The sequence below is a fragment of the Orycteropus afer genome, unplaced genomic scaffold (assembly GCF_000298275.1).
Source record: "Orycteropus afer afer isolate SDZICR_OR568_19922 unplaced genomic scaffold, OryAfe1.0 scaffold00121, whole genome shotgun sequence".
In the NCBI taxonomy this organism is placed as follows: domain Eukaryota; kingdom Metazoa; phylum Chordata; class Mammalia; order Tubulidentata; family Orycteropodidae; genus Orycteropus; species Orycteropus afer.
In genome coordinates this window covers 7,849,023-7,868,154 of record NW_006921708.1, presented here as the reverse complement: position 1 = coordinate 7,868,154, position 19,132 = coordinate 7,849,023, and the positions used below count along the sequence as shown (strand labels likewise).

The following is a 19,132-nucleotide window of genomic DNA, read 5'->3' as shown; positions in this document are numbered from 1 at the left end:
CTAAAAGAACTAACAGCTCTGTCCTGGACAAAGTGCAGCCAGAATGCTCCTTGGAAGCAAGAATGGCCAGACTTTGTCTCACCTATTTTGGTCATGTTGTAAGAAGGGACCATTCCCTGGAGAAGGATGTCATGCTTGGTAGGATGGGGGGTCGACCAAAGAGGGGCAGGCCTTCAACGAGATGGTTGATACGTTGGCTGTGATGATGGACTCAAGTATAGCAGGGATTGTGGGGCTGGCACGGGATCGGGCAGTGTTTTGTTCTGCTGTGCATGGGGTCGCTATGAGCTGGAAATGACTCGACAGCACTTAACAACAACAACAACAACAACATACTTTGTACATTCTATTTTGTGATTTATTAATGGATGTTTGCAGCAGTTTCTTCTCATTTTGACTTGTAACACATCAGAAAATGAAGGTCCTGAAAGCTTCACTCCATCCACATCATTAAGAGTGACTATATTGAAGAGACAGTTCTTTCCCAGTCAGTCATCCCTCGACAAACTGACAGACATGTGGTAGAATACAATCATTAGCAGAATCAAATATATATATATTCTTACTTTGTGTCATAAAAGCAAAAGCATATAAACTTAAATTATATAAAATATCTATAAACTCAGTTTAATACCAGTAATTTACCTAATGATCTTAGAAATTATTTTAAGCCAATATACTACAAAACATAATAGCTATTGAAATAAGCTTCATTTAAACAATCCATATTTTCATTTCCACCACTTGTCTGTCAGTTTGTTTTACTGTGGTGGCTTGTGTATTGCTGTGGGGCTGGTGGCTCTGCCACCAGTATTTCAAATGCCAGCAGGGTCACCCATGGCAGACAGGTTTCAGCAGAGCTTTCAGACTAACACAGATTCAGAAGAAGGGAGGGGCTATCCACTTCTCAAAGAATTGTCCAGTGAAAACCTTATGAATAGCAGTGAAACACTGTCTGATATAATACTGGAAACATTTATGAATAGCCCTGAAACATTGTCTGATACAGTGCTGGAAGATGAGCCACTCAGGTTGGAAGTCACTCAAAACAGGAACGGGGAAGAGCTGCCTCCTCAGAGCAGAGCTGACCTTAATGATGTGGATGGAGTAAAGCTTTGGGGCCTCCATTTGCTGATGTGGCATGACTCAAAAAGAAACAGCTGCAAGCATCCATTGATAACTGGAACATAGAATGTACAAATTATGAATCCAGGAAAATTGGAAGTTGTAAAAAATGAAATGGAATGCATAAAGATTAATACACTAGGCATTAGTGAGCTGAAATGGACTGGTTTTGGATCATTTTGAATCAGATAACCATATGGTCTATAGTGCAGGGAATGATAAATTGAAGAGGAATGGCATGGCATTCATTGTCACAAAAAAATGTTTTAAGTTCTAACATGAAGTACAATGCTGTCAGTAATAGAATAATATCCATATTCCTACAAGGAAGACCAGTTAATACTACTCTTATTCAAATTTATGCACTAACCACCAAACCCAAAGATGAGGAAATTGAAGATTTTTACCAACTTGTGCACTCTGAAATTGACCAACATGCAATTGAGATGCGTTGATTATCACTGATGATTGGAATGCAAAAGTTTGAAACAAAGAAGAATCACCAGTAGTTGGAAAATATGGCCTTGGTGATAGAAATAACGCTGGAGATCGCAAGAGAGAGTTTTGCAAGAACAACTTATTCATTGCAAATACCTTTTCAAACAACACAGATGATGGCTGTACATGTGGACTTCACCAGATGGAGTACACAGGAATCAGATTGTCTACATCTATGGAAAGAGGTGATGGAGAAGCTCAATATCTTAAGCCAAAACAAGGCCAGGAGCTGATTGTGGAACAGACCCATCAACTGCTAATATGCAAGTTCAAGTTGAAGCTGTAGACAATTAAAACAAGTCCATAAGAGCCAAAATATGGCATTGAATATATTCTTCCTGAATTTAGAGACCATCTAAAGAACAGATTTGATGCATTAAGGAATTGTAGGATGACATCAAGAACATCATCCATAAAGAAAGCAAAAGGTCATTCCTTTAAGACAGGAAAGGAAGAAAACACCCAAATGGATGTCAGAAGAGACTTTGAAACTTGCCTTTGAATGGAGAGTAGCTAAAGCAAATGGAAGAACCAGCAAGATAAAAGAGCTGAACAGAAGATTTCAAAGAGCAGTGAGAAGACAAAGTCAATTATTATAAAGAAATGTGCAAAGACCTGGAGTTAGAAAACCAAAAGGGAAGAACACATAGCATTTCTCAAGATGAAAGAATTGAAGAAAAAATTGGACAAAATACTGAATGATGCAAGAAACATCAAAAGAAGATGGAAGGTGTTCTGGTTACCTAGTGCCGCTCTGATAAGACTATACCACAAATGGGATGGCCTTAACAAATAGGAGTTTATTCTCTCACAATTTGGAGGCTTTAAGTCCAAGTTCAAAGTGCCAGGCTCTAGGGGCTGGGTAAATGCTCCTAAACCTTGGGCTTCAGCTCTGCCCCTTGCTCCTGGCCCACTAAAGCTAGAGACATCTCTTCACTCAGGCAGCTAGTGGCTGCTGAAGCTAACAAGCCCAAGATTGACAAATAAAATGGCACACTCCTGATGTTACCAAACCACACGGCAGGCCATTAATTCAAGTCTTCTGATAGTCCCAAGGTTGGCAGAGTATGGCAGACTGCTGAACAATAACACGGCTACATGCAGGGTCCAAGTGTGCCAGAAGCTAGAGACTGTCCCCCAATCCTTCTGCTTATATACAGGAAGAAGACATCCCTATGGCAGCTACTCAGATGCTCACAGTAGACTCCACCATGGAGTTGATTACCAGTCTTATCATGGGGAATACTACATACAGCTGCCCACCCACTCATCCAGACCTAGCCAAGGTGACACAGAAACTGAACTACTACAGATGAGAATTGGTCAGTGTTCATCCATTTCAGGAAGTGGCACGTGATCAAGAAACAGTGGTATTGAAGGAAGAGTTAAAGCTGCACTGAAGGAACTGGCAAAGAACAAGGCTCCAGGAATTGACAGAATACCCACTGAGATGTTTCAACAAATGGGTTCTACGCTGGAGGTACTTACTTGTCTATGCCAAGAGATTTGGAAGACAGCTACCTGGACAACTGACTGAAAGAGATCCATGTTTGTACCCATTCCAAAGAAGGGTGGTCCCACAGAATGTGGACATTATCAAACAATATCATTAATATCACATGCAAGTGAAATCTTGCTGAAGATAATTAAAAAACTATTGCAGTAGTATATTGACAGAGAACTTCCAGAACTGCAAGCTGGATTCAGAAGAGGATGGGGAACAAAGGATATCATTGCTGATATCAGATGGATCTTGGCTGAAAGCAAAAAATACCAGAAAGATGTTTACTTTGTGTTTTATTGACTATGCAAAAGCATTTGATTATGTGGATCATAACAAATTGTGGATAACATTGAGAAGAATGGGAATTCCAATACACTTCGTTGTGCTCATCAGGAACCTGTACATAGACCAGGAGGCTGTCATTCAAGCACATCAAGGGGATATTGCATGTTTTAAAATCAGGAAGGGAGTGCATTAGGGCTGTATGTTTTCACCATACTCATTCAATCTATATTGTTGTTGTTAAGTGCCGTCGAGTTGTTTCCGACTCATAGCGACCCCATGCACAGCAGAACGAATCAATCTATATACTGAACAAATAATCCAAGAAGCTGGACTATATGAAGAGGAAGCAGCGTCAGGATTGGAGGAACACTTATTAACAACTTGCAATATCCAGACACACAACTTTGCTTGCTGAAAGTGAGGATGACTTGAAGTACTTAGTGAGGAGGACTAAAGACTTCAGTCTGCAGTATGGATTACATCTCAACAAAAAGAAAACAAAATCCTCACAAATGGACCAATAAGTAGTGTCACAATAAATGGAGAAAAGATTGAAAAGACTGAAGTTGTTAAAGAGTTCATATTAATTAGTTTTGCAATTAACACCAATGGAAGCAGTCAAGGCATCAGACAACATATTGCACTGGGAAAATCTCCTGCAAAAGATCTCTTTAAAGTGCAGAAGAGCAAAGATATCTTCTTGAAGATTAAGGTGCACCTAACCCAAGCCATGTTATTTTCATTTGCGTTATATGCATCTGAGAGCTGGACAATGAACAAGATTGAAGAAGAGTTGATGCTTTTGAGTTGTGGTGTTGGTGAAGGATACTTAAAGTACCATGGACTGCCAAAAGAACTAACAAATCTGTCCTGGAAGAAGTGCACCCAGAATGCTCCTTGAAAGGGAGAATGGCCAGACTTTGTCTCACCTACTTTGGTCATGTTGTCAGAAGGGAACATTCCCTGGAGAAGGATATCATGCTTGGTAAAGTGGAGGGTTAGCAAAGAAGGGGATGGCCTTCAATGAGATGGATTGACACAGTGGCTGGAATGATGGGCTCAGATATAGCAAGGATTGTGAGGCTGATGCAGGACTGGGCAGTGTTTTGTTCTGTTGCACATTATATATTATATATATAATAATCAGAACAAAATTATTTGAAGGAATATTATAATTTAACTTAAATAGTTCTTTGAGGAAGAAATTTATACTAATCCTTTCTAAAGCCTTGTTATACCAATCAAAATAAACAATCCATCATTTTTCAGTGCATTTTTCAAATTGACCAATTTATATCAGAGTTTTTAAAAGTACCTACTAAAAGGTCAAACCATAACTCAGAAACAAGAAACAATTTCTCTTGGATGAGAAAAGAACTGAGATTTAAGACAACCTCATGAGAAAACAGCAACTGCCAGCCATGACCTCAAAGCTGATACAAGACAGAAACTCAGACACAATGCTGTAGAGCAGAGGAGCAAAAGTAAACAAAGCAAGACACAAAAACTACATAAACTCACTGTTCAGTGAAGCCAGCTCAAAAAAATCAGGCTTATGTTAAACAATCCAGCATAAAACAAATGGGGAACCCAGTTTATTAAAATGTCTACAACAATTCTGTGGTAAGATCAATTCAATTCAACAGAAGAACAGACTATAGATAAAATTTATTAACTTAACCAGAGTCACATATGGAGGGATCTCAGACCCTCTGACAAACCTAAACACCAAGCAAAAGTTCCCTAAAAAGGAAAGAACACAATGAATGGGAACTCATTTTCCCAAAGTGGAAGGAAAAAATAGTACAGATGGGGACTTAATTTCACTGAAATTCCAAATTACTTCTAGTATATTCATCTTATAACATTTTGAACATGAACCCCCAAACAGCATCCTGGTAGAGAGGGGCTCCATTCTCACTTCTCTTGGAAGGAAAGGATCCTGTTCCCTTAAGTTGAAACTTATGATTTTCAGAGTCGAATAAATTCCTAGGAATGAGTCTGCATTGGGGTTCGATCAGTGCTTCATTTTACAGTGTACATACCCTAATTGCATGAAAGTTTTCTTGGGGCTGGTGGGGTGCCTAATGTTCTGGCCCATCTCTTGTCCCTGCTTATGCTTTTGCAAATGTCTTTCTGTTGGTGGTGAGCATCCTAGAGGTTTTTAATATGCTCAAACTTGTGTCCATATATTTTTGTGGCTTAAACAATGGAGATTCCTTTGCAACAACCCTATGAAAATTATTTCCACTCTTTCTAGACCTAGTTCATTCTGCTGCTTAGAAATTCAGTCTCTTACAAGTTATAATCAGGGTTTTCTTTTTTTTTTTTTTAATTGTGATTTGTGTGAAAATTTACAGAGCAAATTCACTCCATACAGCAGTTCACATACACTTTGTCTCATGACAATCACTACAATTTACCACATTGCAGCAGCTACCCTCCCACTTCCTCCTGATAGTTACCTCTTCCCTGTGTCCATCCCTCCATGCACTCCTGCCCTCTGAGCTGTCTCCCTGTGCATAAACAGCCCTTCTTTCTCCCATGATTGATCTCTCCAAGGAGTATATCTACCTCAGGTAAATGTTCAACTCATATGTTCAACTCACAGGTGTGGGTTCAATTCCAAACATGAAGGGCAGCTAGCGGTCATAGTCTCAGTGGTTCTACTAAGCTATCAGACCAGCAAACCCGGTCCCCCCCCCCTTTTTTTTAACCAAATGATTTTGAGTTTTGTTCCACATTGTTCTCCCTCTCTATCTAGGATCTCCTATATAGATACCCCTCCAAGTGGTTGACAGTGGTAAACAGGCACCATCTAGTTCTTCTGGTCTCATACTCACATAGGCTGTGGATCGCACGGTGTACCAGTCGCTAGGACTAATTCTTTCCATGAATCTTTGGTTTTCTTCATTCTTCTTTGCTCTGGATGAGGAGAGACCCATTGTTGCATCTAAATGGCTGCTTGCAGGCTTTTAAGATCCCAGTCGCTACTCACCAAAGTAGGAGGTGGAACAATGTTTTGGGAAGTATGTTATGCCAATTGAGCTTGATGTCCCCTGTGACTATGGTCTTGAGCCCACAGGTTCAACAACTCAGTCTCTCTGGGTAGCTGGCTGTGACCAAGAATTGACTACAACCTAGTCCCATGTCAGTTCTACTATATACCTGGGAATTCTTACAGATCATACAAATACACTTACAGGACCATTGTCTGCCAACATTGTATATGGTCTTGGGTACACTCCCTGCTTCATAGACATACCTAATAGTACAGACTGTTTACCCATCTATCCACCCATATACTCATGTTTGCCTTCACTGACAACACAGTACTGTATGTGCAAAAGGGTTCATCTTTGTTGTATGTATCTCCATGTACCTTTCTGTCTTCCTCTTCCTCAATGTCACCATGTTGATCACTCACATTTGGCACATTGCCTTTCTCTTCACCCAAATCAATATTTATCTCTACCTATCTAGCGGTATTCCCTCCCCTCCCCTCCCATCCCTGGTTACTAACAAAGAAAATTTCCTTCCATTGATAAACCTTTCCTTGACTTTTACAATAATGGACTAATACAATATTTGTCCTTCTGTGATTACTTATTTCACTCAGCATAATGTCCTCCAAGTTCATCCATGTTATGTGGTGTTTTGCAGATTCTACATTATTCTTTAGGGTTGCATAGTATTGCATTGTGTGTATGTACCATAGTTTGGTTATCCATTCCTCAGGTGATGGACACCTAGGTTGTTTCCATCTTTTGGCTATTGTAAATAGTTCTGCGATGAACATCTGTGTGCATATGTCTGTTCTTGTCATGGCTCTCACTTCTTTAGGATATATACCTAATAATGGAATGGCTGGGTCAAATGGTATTTCTATTTCCAACTTTTTAAGGAGTCGCCATACTGCTTTCCACAGTGGTTGTACCATTTTACTGTCCCACCAGCAGTGTAGGAGAGTCCTGATCTCTCTCCATCCCCGCCAGCATTTGTTATTTTCTGTCTTGTTGCACTTTGCCACTAGTGCTGGAGCAAGATGGTATCTCATTGTTGGTTTGATTTGCATCTCTCTAATAGCTAATGATCATGAGCATTTCTTCACACATTTGTTGGCCGCCTGAATATCCTCCTTGGTGAAGTGTCTATTCATGTCTTCTGCCCATTTTTTAATTGGATTATTTGTCTTTTTGTTACTGAGGTGAGGTTTTTCTTTTCTCAAGTGTCTTTCAGAGAGGCTATTATAGAATCCTGATTATATTTGGAAGCCTCATAACACTGATCAAAATAAGCATCCCATTGTTCCCGTCTGTTTTTGGCATTATAGTTTTCTAATTGAGACTTTAAATATACTAGTCTCTTCAATTGAAAAGTACCCTAAAGTGGACACTGACCTGGTAAACATTTGTTAGGGAGCTCAAACAAAAATACAAATACAAATAAGACCTAGACTCATAGTTCTTGAATATGTAGTAAGCTAGAGTTCCACTAGATAAATCCACTTCTTTATTGGATTTGGAATACCCCATTTTGAGACAGTCATAAGTCTTACAAAACAACAAATTCACCAAACTCACCATAAATATTGGATTCAAATACAAAACACATAATTTTCCAAAGAAACCCAATGCCTGAGACAAAATTCTTTCTGCTAAGTTGCTTACTAAGCTATTGTTTGACCTAGAGGTGACTCCAGGGAATAAGTTTCTTCATAGAGAGATCAGGACTCTCATACACTGCTGGTGGGACTGTAAAATGGTACAACCACTGTGGAAATCTGTGAAATCCAGAATCTGTGAAGGCTTACTAAAACTGCCTCCAGATGGCCCAAGGAGACAGTAAGCCAAAAAGGCTTCTGAAGATGTCAATCTGATTCCAATGAGAACTGTGGGGGAAGGTGGCAGCCACTATGGATCCTGTTTTTGACAGCAAGAACTGTAAAAAACAAAATGCTTAGAAAGACAGCAATTAATGAATCATATTTGAATCAGGCAGCATCACCCAAAGAAGCTGAGAAGGTGCTCTGAAGAGGGGAGAGTGAAAGTGGTTTATAGGGGTAACTGTTATGCAAATTTCTCAGAAGATAGTATCAAAGCATAAGTAGGGTTTCAGGATCCATCTATTACAGAAACAGAATCACCAAGGATATGCCATACATCTAAAACATATCCTCCAGTTAGACCTTGATGTCCTTGCTTTTTGGCTAGCTGCACATAGATAATTTTCCAAAGAAACCCAATGCCTGAGACAAAATTCTTTCTGCTAAGTTGCTTACTAAGCCATTGTTTGACCTAAAGGTGACTCCAGGGAATAAGTTTCTTCATAGTTCAAAAGGACATTTAAGGGAAAATGCCTGGGTTGATCATTCCTATTTTATGAACCCAGAAATTTGTATTCCAGGAGAATCAGAATGATTTTGTCAATGGGAAAGATCACACAAGGATGACAATGATGATGACAATAAAGATAAGGAAAAAGATTTTGCATTTAGGATTTCAGGAAAAACTATAGCTTCCAGGAATACTACATTTAGATTGTTTTTCTGAACCATTAGGAGTTTTCAGTTTCCATAACTATGCCAATGTTGTACTTTGTGATTTACAGTTAAGCGTAATAGTTTGAACAGCTCAGTGCATTCTGCTTCTAAAACTTTCTTTTTACTTGTCTTACCAGACACCAAGGAGCTCTGGTAGCATAGTGGCTAAGGCACTTGACTGCTAACCAGATGGTTGGCGGTTCAAACCCATCAGCCACTCCTCAGAAGGAAGATGGGGCAATCTACTTCCGTAGTGATACTGCCTTGGAAACCCAAGGAGGGGTCGCTATGAGTCGGGTCCGACTTGACAGCACATAACAACAACAACAACAACCAGACACCATACTCTGCTCTGACTTTTACTGTCTTCTTGCTGAATCATCTTTCTCTTCCTGATTTCTAAATTTTGGGGTGTCCAATTTCCTTGGACTCCTCTGTGTCTTAACCACATTCTCTCCCTTTGTGATGTCGTCCAGTCCAATGGCTTTAAGTGCTATGTATATGCAACTTGACTAACAACAATAACAATATATGCATTGATACCTGGTATGGAAAAGTTACTGAAAACAAAATCTACTTCTGACCCAGAAAATTCCCCACAAAAATAAAAGAGAAAGAAAGGATTTTATTTATTTATTATTGTTATTTGGGTGAAAGCTTACAGAGTAAATTCATTTTCCATATAGCCATTCATATGCATTTTGTTTCATGACATTGATTACATAACATAGGAGCTCTCTTCCCACTTCCTCTCTGTGGTTAACTTTTCCCTGTGTCCTTCTTTCCTATGCAATCCTACCCTCTAAGCTGTCTCTTCATGCAAATACTGTCCTTCTAATCTCCCATGGTACACTAAGGAGTATACCTACCTGGTATAAATGTTCACCTTATATGCCTGCCTATTGTTTGACTGGAAGCCATGGGAGTGCATTCAATTCCAGGCCCAAAGAGTGACTAGAGGCCATAATGTTGGAGTTTTCACCAGTCTTTATCAGATCAGTAAGCCTGGTGTTTTTTATGATTTTGAGTTTTGTTCCACATTTGAGAAAGAAAAGTTTTATGGTTGAACAAATACTAACCCACATTGCGAAGCTTCACAACCCACTAGATATTGCAAACATAGGAAGGTATTTTAATCATTATATAGAAAAATGGATACAATCCACTACATTCATGTTCTTAAGATAATGTTAATTTTTGAGTATCTTTATGGCTGAAGCCAGGGGCAGGGACACCTGAGGTAGTGTTAATCTCTTTCCAAGATCAGGAAGATAGGGGAAGATTACCTGAAGTTACATTTCAAATGGGTGGCTGCCAGATCATTGAGGAGACATTTTAGATTTATGTACTTCACAAAGAAACAAAGGAAGAATTTACAATTACACGTTATACAAAGGGAATTCTAAAAGAATAATGGAGGAGGGGAGACTTTTCTTATTTTCACCAGGGGAATATAATTTTTTTTTTCTTTTAAATTTTCAATTTGTATTTGTCCTTGCCCACTTAAATTTTTATCTCTGGCCACAATGATTCTACCTCAACTGTTGGTACTGATGACATATTTCGTTTATTCCTGGCTTAGTCAGATAAAGCTAATAATTGTAAAATTATGCTGGAATTGTCCTGCAGGGACACCATCTCATAGAGCATAGCTGAGCAGAATTGATGGAGAAAAGAATTAATATAGAAGGTACCCTATCAGGAGTTCCCATCTGGGACAATTAAAAGAAATAAACTCAATTTTAAGTAAGAGGTTGAATAATTAATTGTCACAATATTGGTTATATTATGGTTTGCACTCTGAAGCACCTCCTTGTTCCAAACATATAACAATAGTGGAGTAAAAAGCTTAACAACCCTGGGAACCTTGGGGTTCCAATAAAGAAAAAGGAATAAGAATGGGAGTGGAAGTGGGAAACTCTTTCAAAATAAATTTGCAAACCAAAGTTCTACATCCCATGAGGAAACTGAATACTAAGAAGGCAGGGACTCATCAGAAAATGAATGATGTCCAAATTGATTTTTTAAGCTTTAGTGATCTGTAAGGAGTTTTAAAATAAGTGTAAGTAAGGAAATAAATAAAAGAGTCATATTATTTAGAAGCAAGAACAAGAAATCTTTAAGCAAAGTAAGGCAGAAATGGAACAGAAAGAGGTAGAGGAATAAAAGGAGAACATGAATTATAGCCATGCAAAAAAAATGCTCAAACTCATTCAGCAGAATGCAAAAGGAAGCTATCTTGAGATACAATTTTTAATAAACCTATTAGATTAGCAAAGATCAAAAGTTTAATAGCACATTGTGTTTATAAGAGACTACAACAATCATCACTGTAAATTAAACACTCATTTCTGACATGAGCTGTCCCTCTAACATTTCTTTCTCTGATTGAAGCCACCTGGGTCTAGGTCCAAACCACAAGTTAAAAGTACAACATCTTTCACACCAGCTGCACATGCAACACTTCTTTCTTTGACTATAGCCATTTCTGCGTAGATCAGATCTTACAAATCAAAAGGACACTGTTCTTCAGACTGCCAGATAGGCAGATACCAGCTGAAAGTTTGGAATTCCACAGGACACCTTTACTTCTGACCTGCTAGCTTCAGACTTGGGGTTTTCCTCTACCCATTCAGGATGTCAGCCACAAACTTGGGACATCCCCTGGACCTTCTCGTTTCTGAGTTGCTGGCTTGCACTATTCCTTTGGGGTCTATATTTGCTAGAATGATTCACAGAACTCATCGAAAGGACTGTACTTAAGACTACAGTTTTATTTGAGAAAAAGAATGCCAGTGAAGAGATGCATAGAGTGAGGCCTGGGGGCATTCCCAGTGTGAAATTTCCATGCCCCAAAAACGGATGCATTGCCCTCTTCATATGCATGGAGGATGTGTTTTGCCAACAAAGAAGCCCATGGAGTTCTGTGTTCAGAATTTTTATTGGGAATCTCATTTTGTAATGTAAACTACAACTACTATCCTGAGATCAGATATATCATGAGGTTATCATGAAATATTATGCCGTAGATCTTTCTGGTCTGGTCAGCTCCCACTCCAAAGTCATTTCATCACCTCACCTAACCTGTTAGTTAGTTGTGGCATGGAGTCTTTATCTAAGACATTTGAATTCCAAAGGTTTTTTTTTTTTTTTTCTCTTACAGAGATTATGTCTCAAGAACCAAAGGCAAAAAACAAATTATTTGGATAAAGTTAATGTAAACCCTGCAGTTGGTGACTAGGCAAGTGAAATAAGCTCTCATGTATTCCTAGTGAAAACTTAAATAAGTAGACTTTCTACAGAAGACAAAGGCAATATTTATGAAAATTACAATTTCACTTAGGTTTGACTCAGGTATTCCTCCTCTGGGTATAAAGCCTTACAGATAAACTTAACATGTACAGAATAACTTAAGAACATGCTTATTTATTGCATATTGTCTTTGACATCAAATGCTCATCACTATGGGACAGGTTTAATAGATTTTAGCACATCCATACTATGTTGACATGAAAGAATGACGAAGATAATATTTTGCTGCATTGGAGAGATTTCCAAGATATATTTCCCATGAAAAAGCATACTATATGAAGGTTGGGCAATCCTACTTCCATAGTGATACTGCCTCGGAAACCCAAGGAGGGGTCGCTATGAGTAGGGGCCGACTTGACGGCACATAACAACAACAACAACAACAACATATGTTATTATGCTGCCATTTAGTTTAAAAAATGTGAAGAGATAAATATGTGTATGTGTGTGTGTGTGTTTATGTGTATGTTTCTTGTCTATGCATAGCATATCTTTGAAAGAAAATAGAAGGGTTTTGGTAACTGGATCTTAGGAAGGAGGGGAGCCAGCTAACAGGCTAGGGTGAGATAGGAAGAAAACACTTTGTTATGTACCGTCTTGTATATTTTGAATACTGGTTAATAGGTAAAAAGTAGGAGTCTTGGAATTTCTTGTGATAGATTTAGACTATATATATTAGAGTCGGGAGAAAATTAGTACACTAGAAGATAGCATTTATTAATTTACTCTAAGTTTAGCATAGATTGAAAAGAGAAAAAGGAAAATATAAGGAAGCAGTTTAGATGCATGGAGAACAAATTAAAAGGGATATACATCTGTGAACAATTTGACCATTATAAGAAAATAGAGGCAATCATAGAAAAGCAATATTTGAAGGCTGAAATAACAGAGAATTGAAGAATATAATGTACGATATTCAAATTAACAGCAACCTTTGAGAATAAAATAGGGAATATAAAACTAAAATCACACCTAGGTACAATGAAGTGAAAATGAGGAACATCTGGGATAAATAAATAAATCTTTAATACTACCAGAGGGAAAAGAAATTGCCCCCTACTCTCCCCGCCCCCCAAAAAGCAAAGAAAAACAGAATGAATATGAAAATTCTTATAAGTAATAGCCAATTCCAAAGGACAATGGAATTGTATCCCTAAAATGCTGCAAGAAAAATAAGTATCAACCCAGATTTTCATACACAAATAAACCAATTAATCATTCTACCACACAATTCCATTTCTAAGTGTCTAGAGAAACTCTTGCTATGTACACAGAGACATGTCCAAGAAGATACATTGATTATTTGTACTCCTGAAAAATGAAAACAACCTAAGCACACCTCTGTAGAAGAATGGATAAATATTTAACAGTTAAAATGAATGAGTTGGAGTTAATATGTCTCTAGACAATGTTGTAGCAAAAATGAGAGTGATCTATCACTTATTTCAAGTTTGAATCATGAAAACCATATCATTTCTGGATACATCTTTATGTAGCAAAAAAAAAAAATGTATATATATATATATATATATATATATAGGAATGGTGTATATCAATTTTCAGATTATAGTTACCTGTGGGAAATGAGAGTGGAGTGAGACTGAGATTAGTCAGCTAGAAAAAAAAAAAAAGATACTTTTGGGCCTCCCATTGTCTTTGTAATATATGTATTTTATATTTTATTATATTAAAAAAAAAACTAAAGAAGCACAGCAGAACATAGAACATTCATATCTACTATAGCATAATTTTTAGTTTCTGACAAGTTTCTTCAACTCATGTTGACCCCATATATGAAAGAACCAATATTGCCCAGTTCTATGCTGTTTTCATCATCATTGGTATCTCCATATCCATTATTGTGGCCACTGTGTATTTTGAGTACCTTCCAGCCTAGAGTGCTCATCCTCTAGCACTATATAAGACAGTTCTCTGCTGTAATCCTGTAAAATGGTGGAAGTGATAGTAGTGTCAGAACTTATCTAACTTCAGGGGAGATAATGATGAGGATCAACCCAAAGCTGATTATCAAGAGATAGAGGTTAGACAGACCCCTCCACACACACTCCAATTTTTTTTTTTCCAATTCTGATACCAGCCATCCCTCCCACTGCACTTTCTACTCAACTTCTGGGTTTTATAATTTGTTGCAATGGCCACACAGAACTCACAGAACATACTTACAATTAAGTGGTTTATTAAGGAAGTAACAGGGTACAACTAAAGATCAGGGTCAGGAAGTGTGGTAGTTAAGGTTATGTATCAACTTGGCTAGGCCTGGTCTTGAGTGGCTGGGCAGCTGGATGTAGTTATTCCCCATCATGAGAGTGGTAATCAACTCCATGGTGGAATCTACTGTGATCGGTTGAGTATCTGCCTTAGGAATGTGGTCTGCTTCCAGTATATAAGAAGACACTTCAAGAAAAATCTGGAACTTTTTGGCATGCTTGCATTCTGCATATACCTGAGACTTCATTCAGAAGCTGCTACATTGGTTATCAATCTTGGGACTATTTCTGGACTTGAACTAGTGGCCTGCTGTGTTGCTTAACAACCTTGGGACTGTGACATTTTATTTGTCAACCTTGAGTTTGTCAGCCTCAGCAGCCAGCAACTGCCCAAGTTGAGAAGCCTCCAGCTTCAGTGGGCTGGCAGCAAGAAGCAGAACTGAAGCCTAAGGTTAAGCAGCCTTCACCTAGCTCCTAGAGCTGGCCCTTTGAACTGGGACTTCTAGTCTCCTAAACTGTAAAAGAATAAATCCCTGTTTTTTCAAGTCATCTACCTGTGGTATTTTCTATCAGACCAGCACTAGATAACCAAAACAGGAAGCATGTAGGCAGTCTGTCTTCTACATGACAGCTTTCTCAGCACTTCTCAGTCCTGCAGGCCTCTTCTAACCCCTCTCAGAACAGGTGCCCTCACATTCCCTCAAGACAAGCTCCTCATGGCCCTCTCAGGACTGACTCCTCTTGACTCCATCAGGAGGTTTTTCTTTCTCTCTCTCTCTCTCTTTTTTTTGGCTTTAACAAACAAATTTATTCTCTCACAATTTAAGAGGCTAGAAATCAGAACTCAGGGCAACAGCTCTAAGGGAAGGCTTTCTCTCTCTGTCAGCTCTAAGGGAAGGTCCTTGTGTCTGTTAGGACAGGCTTTTCTTGGTCCTTCCATCTGTCACAACTGACTGCTGCAGGGCCCTTCCCTGCTTGTCATAGCTGGCTCTACCTTAGGGCCTCTTCTGGGTCTTTTACCACCAGCTGTGCCACTGGGTCCCTTGGGACCCTCTCACTGTCTTCAGCGTTATAGCCCTTGACCCATGTTACTGCTCCTTTAGGAGGTTACTTGCATCATCTTTCTCTGCTTCTTCTCTCTTTTTTTTTCCTTCTGCTTCCTCCTGCTATTTTCTATTAGAAAAATCTCAGTGCAGCTGGCTGAATGTATAAAATTCCTTGTCAATTTAAAGGAGCTTTGGCAGTGTAGTGCCTAAGGCATTTGACTGCTAACCAGAAGGTTGGCAGTTCAAACCCACCAGCCACTCCTCAGAAGGAAGATTGGGCAATCTATTTCCATAGACATATCGCCTGGGAAACCTAAGGAGGAGTCACTATGAGTTGGAATCAACTCCATGGCAGTGAATTTGGTTTTTGGTTTGTCAATTTAAAGGCATGGTCCCTCCCAGCAGAGGCCACAAACTGACCAATCAGCTCTCAATAAACCACAGGCACTTCATTTCCATAGTTAGCTATAATTGCCTCATTTACATAGTCCATAGCCACTTCATTTGCATAGCATATTGACTAATCCTTCCAAGGTGAATACCAATCTTAGGGCAGGCTGGAGCCCTCCTCATAAAAAAAAAAAAAAAAAAAAAATCCCAAAATCCACTGCCATCAAGTAAATTCTGACTCACAATGACACCCATTGGGTTTCCAAGGCTGTAAATCTTCATAGAAGTAGATTGCCTCATCTTCCTCTCACAGAGCAACTGGTAGATTTGCCAAGTGCTTTACCCACTATGTGACAAGAATTGTAGCCTAGGACCAGACAAAATGGTATCAAACAACAAACTGTTTACAGCTTACTCAGGATATATCAACAAAACTCTACAAAAGTAACAAACCCTCTGGGGTAGAAAACCAGGGCAAAGGTAACTCCTCAGGGCTTAGGGGAAAAATTTCTCAAGCTGTTTTTCCAGAACAACCACAGCAAAAGGCCACATAAAGGAACTCATTTCAGCACAGATCCATAGAATTTTCATTGGCTGATTTTTTGGCCTTTCTTCCTAGTCTGTCTTAGTCTGCAAGGTGCACTAAAACTTATCCACTATACGTAACCACAATGATTTCTGAAATACCAGTGGCATAGCTTCTAGCATCATAAGAACACAGAAGCCACCACAGCCCGACAGATGGTTGGTGGTATAGCAGTGAAGGTGGGTACTTATTTAGCATTTTTAAAATATGTCATACTAAAAAATTTTAAGTATACATTCAAGAGGATTTGCTGTTAGTTGGGCAGGTAAACGTGTATATATCACCTCTGCAGGGTATGAGGGCCATTATTGCCATTATGATGTGTCACAGCAGAGTGATGCAATAGAGGAGTCAGAGGCATTTTAAGCTTTGCTCACTCACAATTTTTCTCTTGAAGGAGATACACTGATAAAGTAAAAAAACAAAAACAAATTCACTCTATAACTTCATGTTTTCTATAAAATAGAAAAGAGAACATGAGTGATAATCTGCCTTCTACCAGCTTCTTTTGACTCAGTGGGGGGATATGAATGAAAGGCTAAAGTCAGTAAGAGGTGCAAGAGTTTTTTGAGTTCATTCCAAAGAAGCAAATTAGTGTGAACATGATTGCTATGCTATCAGAGCATGAAAACCCTGCTGCAAACTGGTACGTAACTTTGCGGATTATTTCCATAAGATGTTATTTATGCTATACAGAATATATATGTTATATACGCCCATATGTGGAAAAAAGCCCACTTAATGCTTTCTTCCTTTTTAGAGAAAATAATTTTCAAATTGTTTTCCCTTAAAGTTTCACTCAATTATTGTGTTTTCTGTGACACTCTGTGTTCTACATAAATAATATTTAGGCTAGGTCCAGTGGACTGGGGACAAAGACTATGAAAGGGAAAGCAAAAATCGAATCCCATTGCCATGGACTTGATTCTGATTCATCTGTTACAAAGATATGCTTCATAGAGTTTTCTTGGCTGTAATCTTTATGGAAGCATATTGACAGATTTTTCTTCCATGGAACCATTGTGTAGGTTCAAACTACTGATCTTTAGGTTAGGTTAGTTAGGTTAGGTTAGATTAGGTTAGTGCAAACTATTTGTGCCATCTAGGGACCTTATGAAGGGGAAGTTACCCTTTTTAAATGAATGAACTTCAGTAGCAAGATTACTGTTTTAACTTAAAACTTCACAGATTATTCACTTTTTTTGGGGGGGTGGGGTCAATGTCTTCAGTACACATTGTTTAGCACAGTGGCTTATGACTGTGGGCAAAGAGCTGCTGGTGTTGTTAGTTATTATTGACATGATTCTGACTCATGGCAACCAATAGCATTCACTGATTAATTAATTCAAGGATTGATTAATCCTTGGTTGACAATTGACTAAACAGTGTATGTTAATAGGTAAAGATTTTCAGTTAATAAATATATATGTCCTGTAATTAGAACACGGGAGCCCCAGGGTGGCACAAATGGTTAAGTTCTGGACTACTAACTGAAAGGTTGGCATACAGAGGTACCTTGTAAGATAGGACTGGCAGTCTACTGCTGAAAGGTCACAGCCTGGAAAACCCTATGGAACAGTTCTGTTCTGCACACAATGAGTTGCTATGAGTCAGAATTAACTCATCACTAACAACAACAAGAAGAAAAATACATGTAGATACACCTTTAAAAAGACAATACACGTATGACACAATCTTAGGTATGTACCCAGAAGAATTGAAAGCAGGAGCAAAAACAGAAACTTGCAAACCAATGATCATTCATTCTAGCACTTTTCACAACAATCAAAATGTGGGAGCAACTGAAATGTCTACCAACAGATGAATGAATAAGCAAAATATAGTACATCCATACAACAGAATACTATTCAGCCAGTATGATAAATGAAGTTTGATACATGCTATGTCAAGGATGAACCTTGAAAACATTATACTGAGTAAAATAATCAGTCACAAAAGGACAAATATTGTATGATCCTGATTATATAAAATATCTGAAACAGGCAAATGTACAGACACCAAAGAATACTAGTGATAACCTGGGGTGATTTTGAGAAGGAAAGGAGGAGTCTTCTTAGCTTAGGAGTACTCAACTTCTGTTAATTGTAGTGGAATAATTTATAAATGGATAGTAGTGATGATTGCACAATTTGATTAATATATTCAATGTCACTGAATTATATATGTAAAAAATTTGGAATTTGTAGCTTATTATATGTGTTTTTACAACAGTAAAACTATTAAGAAGAAGGAGAATAAGAAAATGACAACTATGACTGCAGTGGGAAAGTCTTGCCACTTAGGTAGAGCCTATTTACTTCCTCAATTTTCCCTACCTATTGAGAAATCCAAACAAGAATATAATAAGATCACCATCCCAATAGCAGCAAAGAACCACTTGCACAAGAAACAGAACTATCAATAAAAATAAAAAGAATGCTACAAATTTAATAGTAAAAAAGCTGCATTTGAAAATCATGATCAGCACTAACAAGGCATACTTGCTTCCCTGAATGGCAGAATCCAAGCTGGACAAAGGCATCAAAAGAGATTTATAACTTTGCAAAATTGAACGAAGCAGCCAGATATTTGAATAAAAAACATAAATAAATTTTC

General features: G+C 38.3%; 1 protein-coding gene across 1 annotated transcript in view; it reads left to right on the top strand.

The window, feature by feature from the left end:
• The first annotated feature begins 17,118 nt into the window (after positions 1-17,118).
• The window catches only part of SUN3 (Sad1 and UNC84 domain containing 3), a 127,046-nt gene continuing 125,032 nt past the window's right edge, over positions 17,119-19,132 (top strand). The window contains exon 1 of the mRNA XM_007944138.2: positions 17,119-17,162. Coding sequence (XP_007942329.2) covers positions 17,119-17,162 — 44 coding nt within the window. The remainder of the gene's footprint in view (positions 17,163-19,132) is intronic.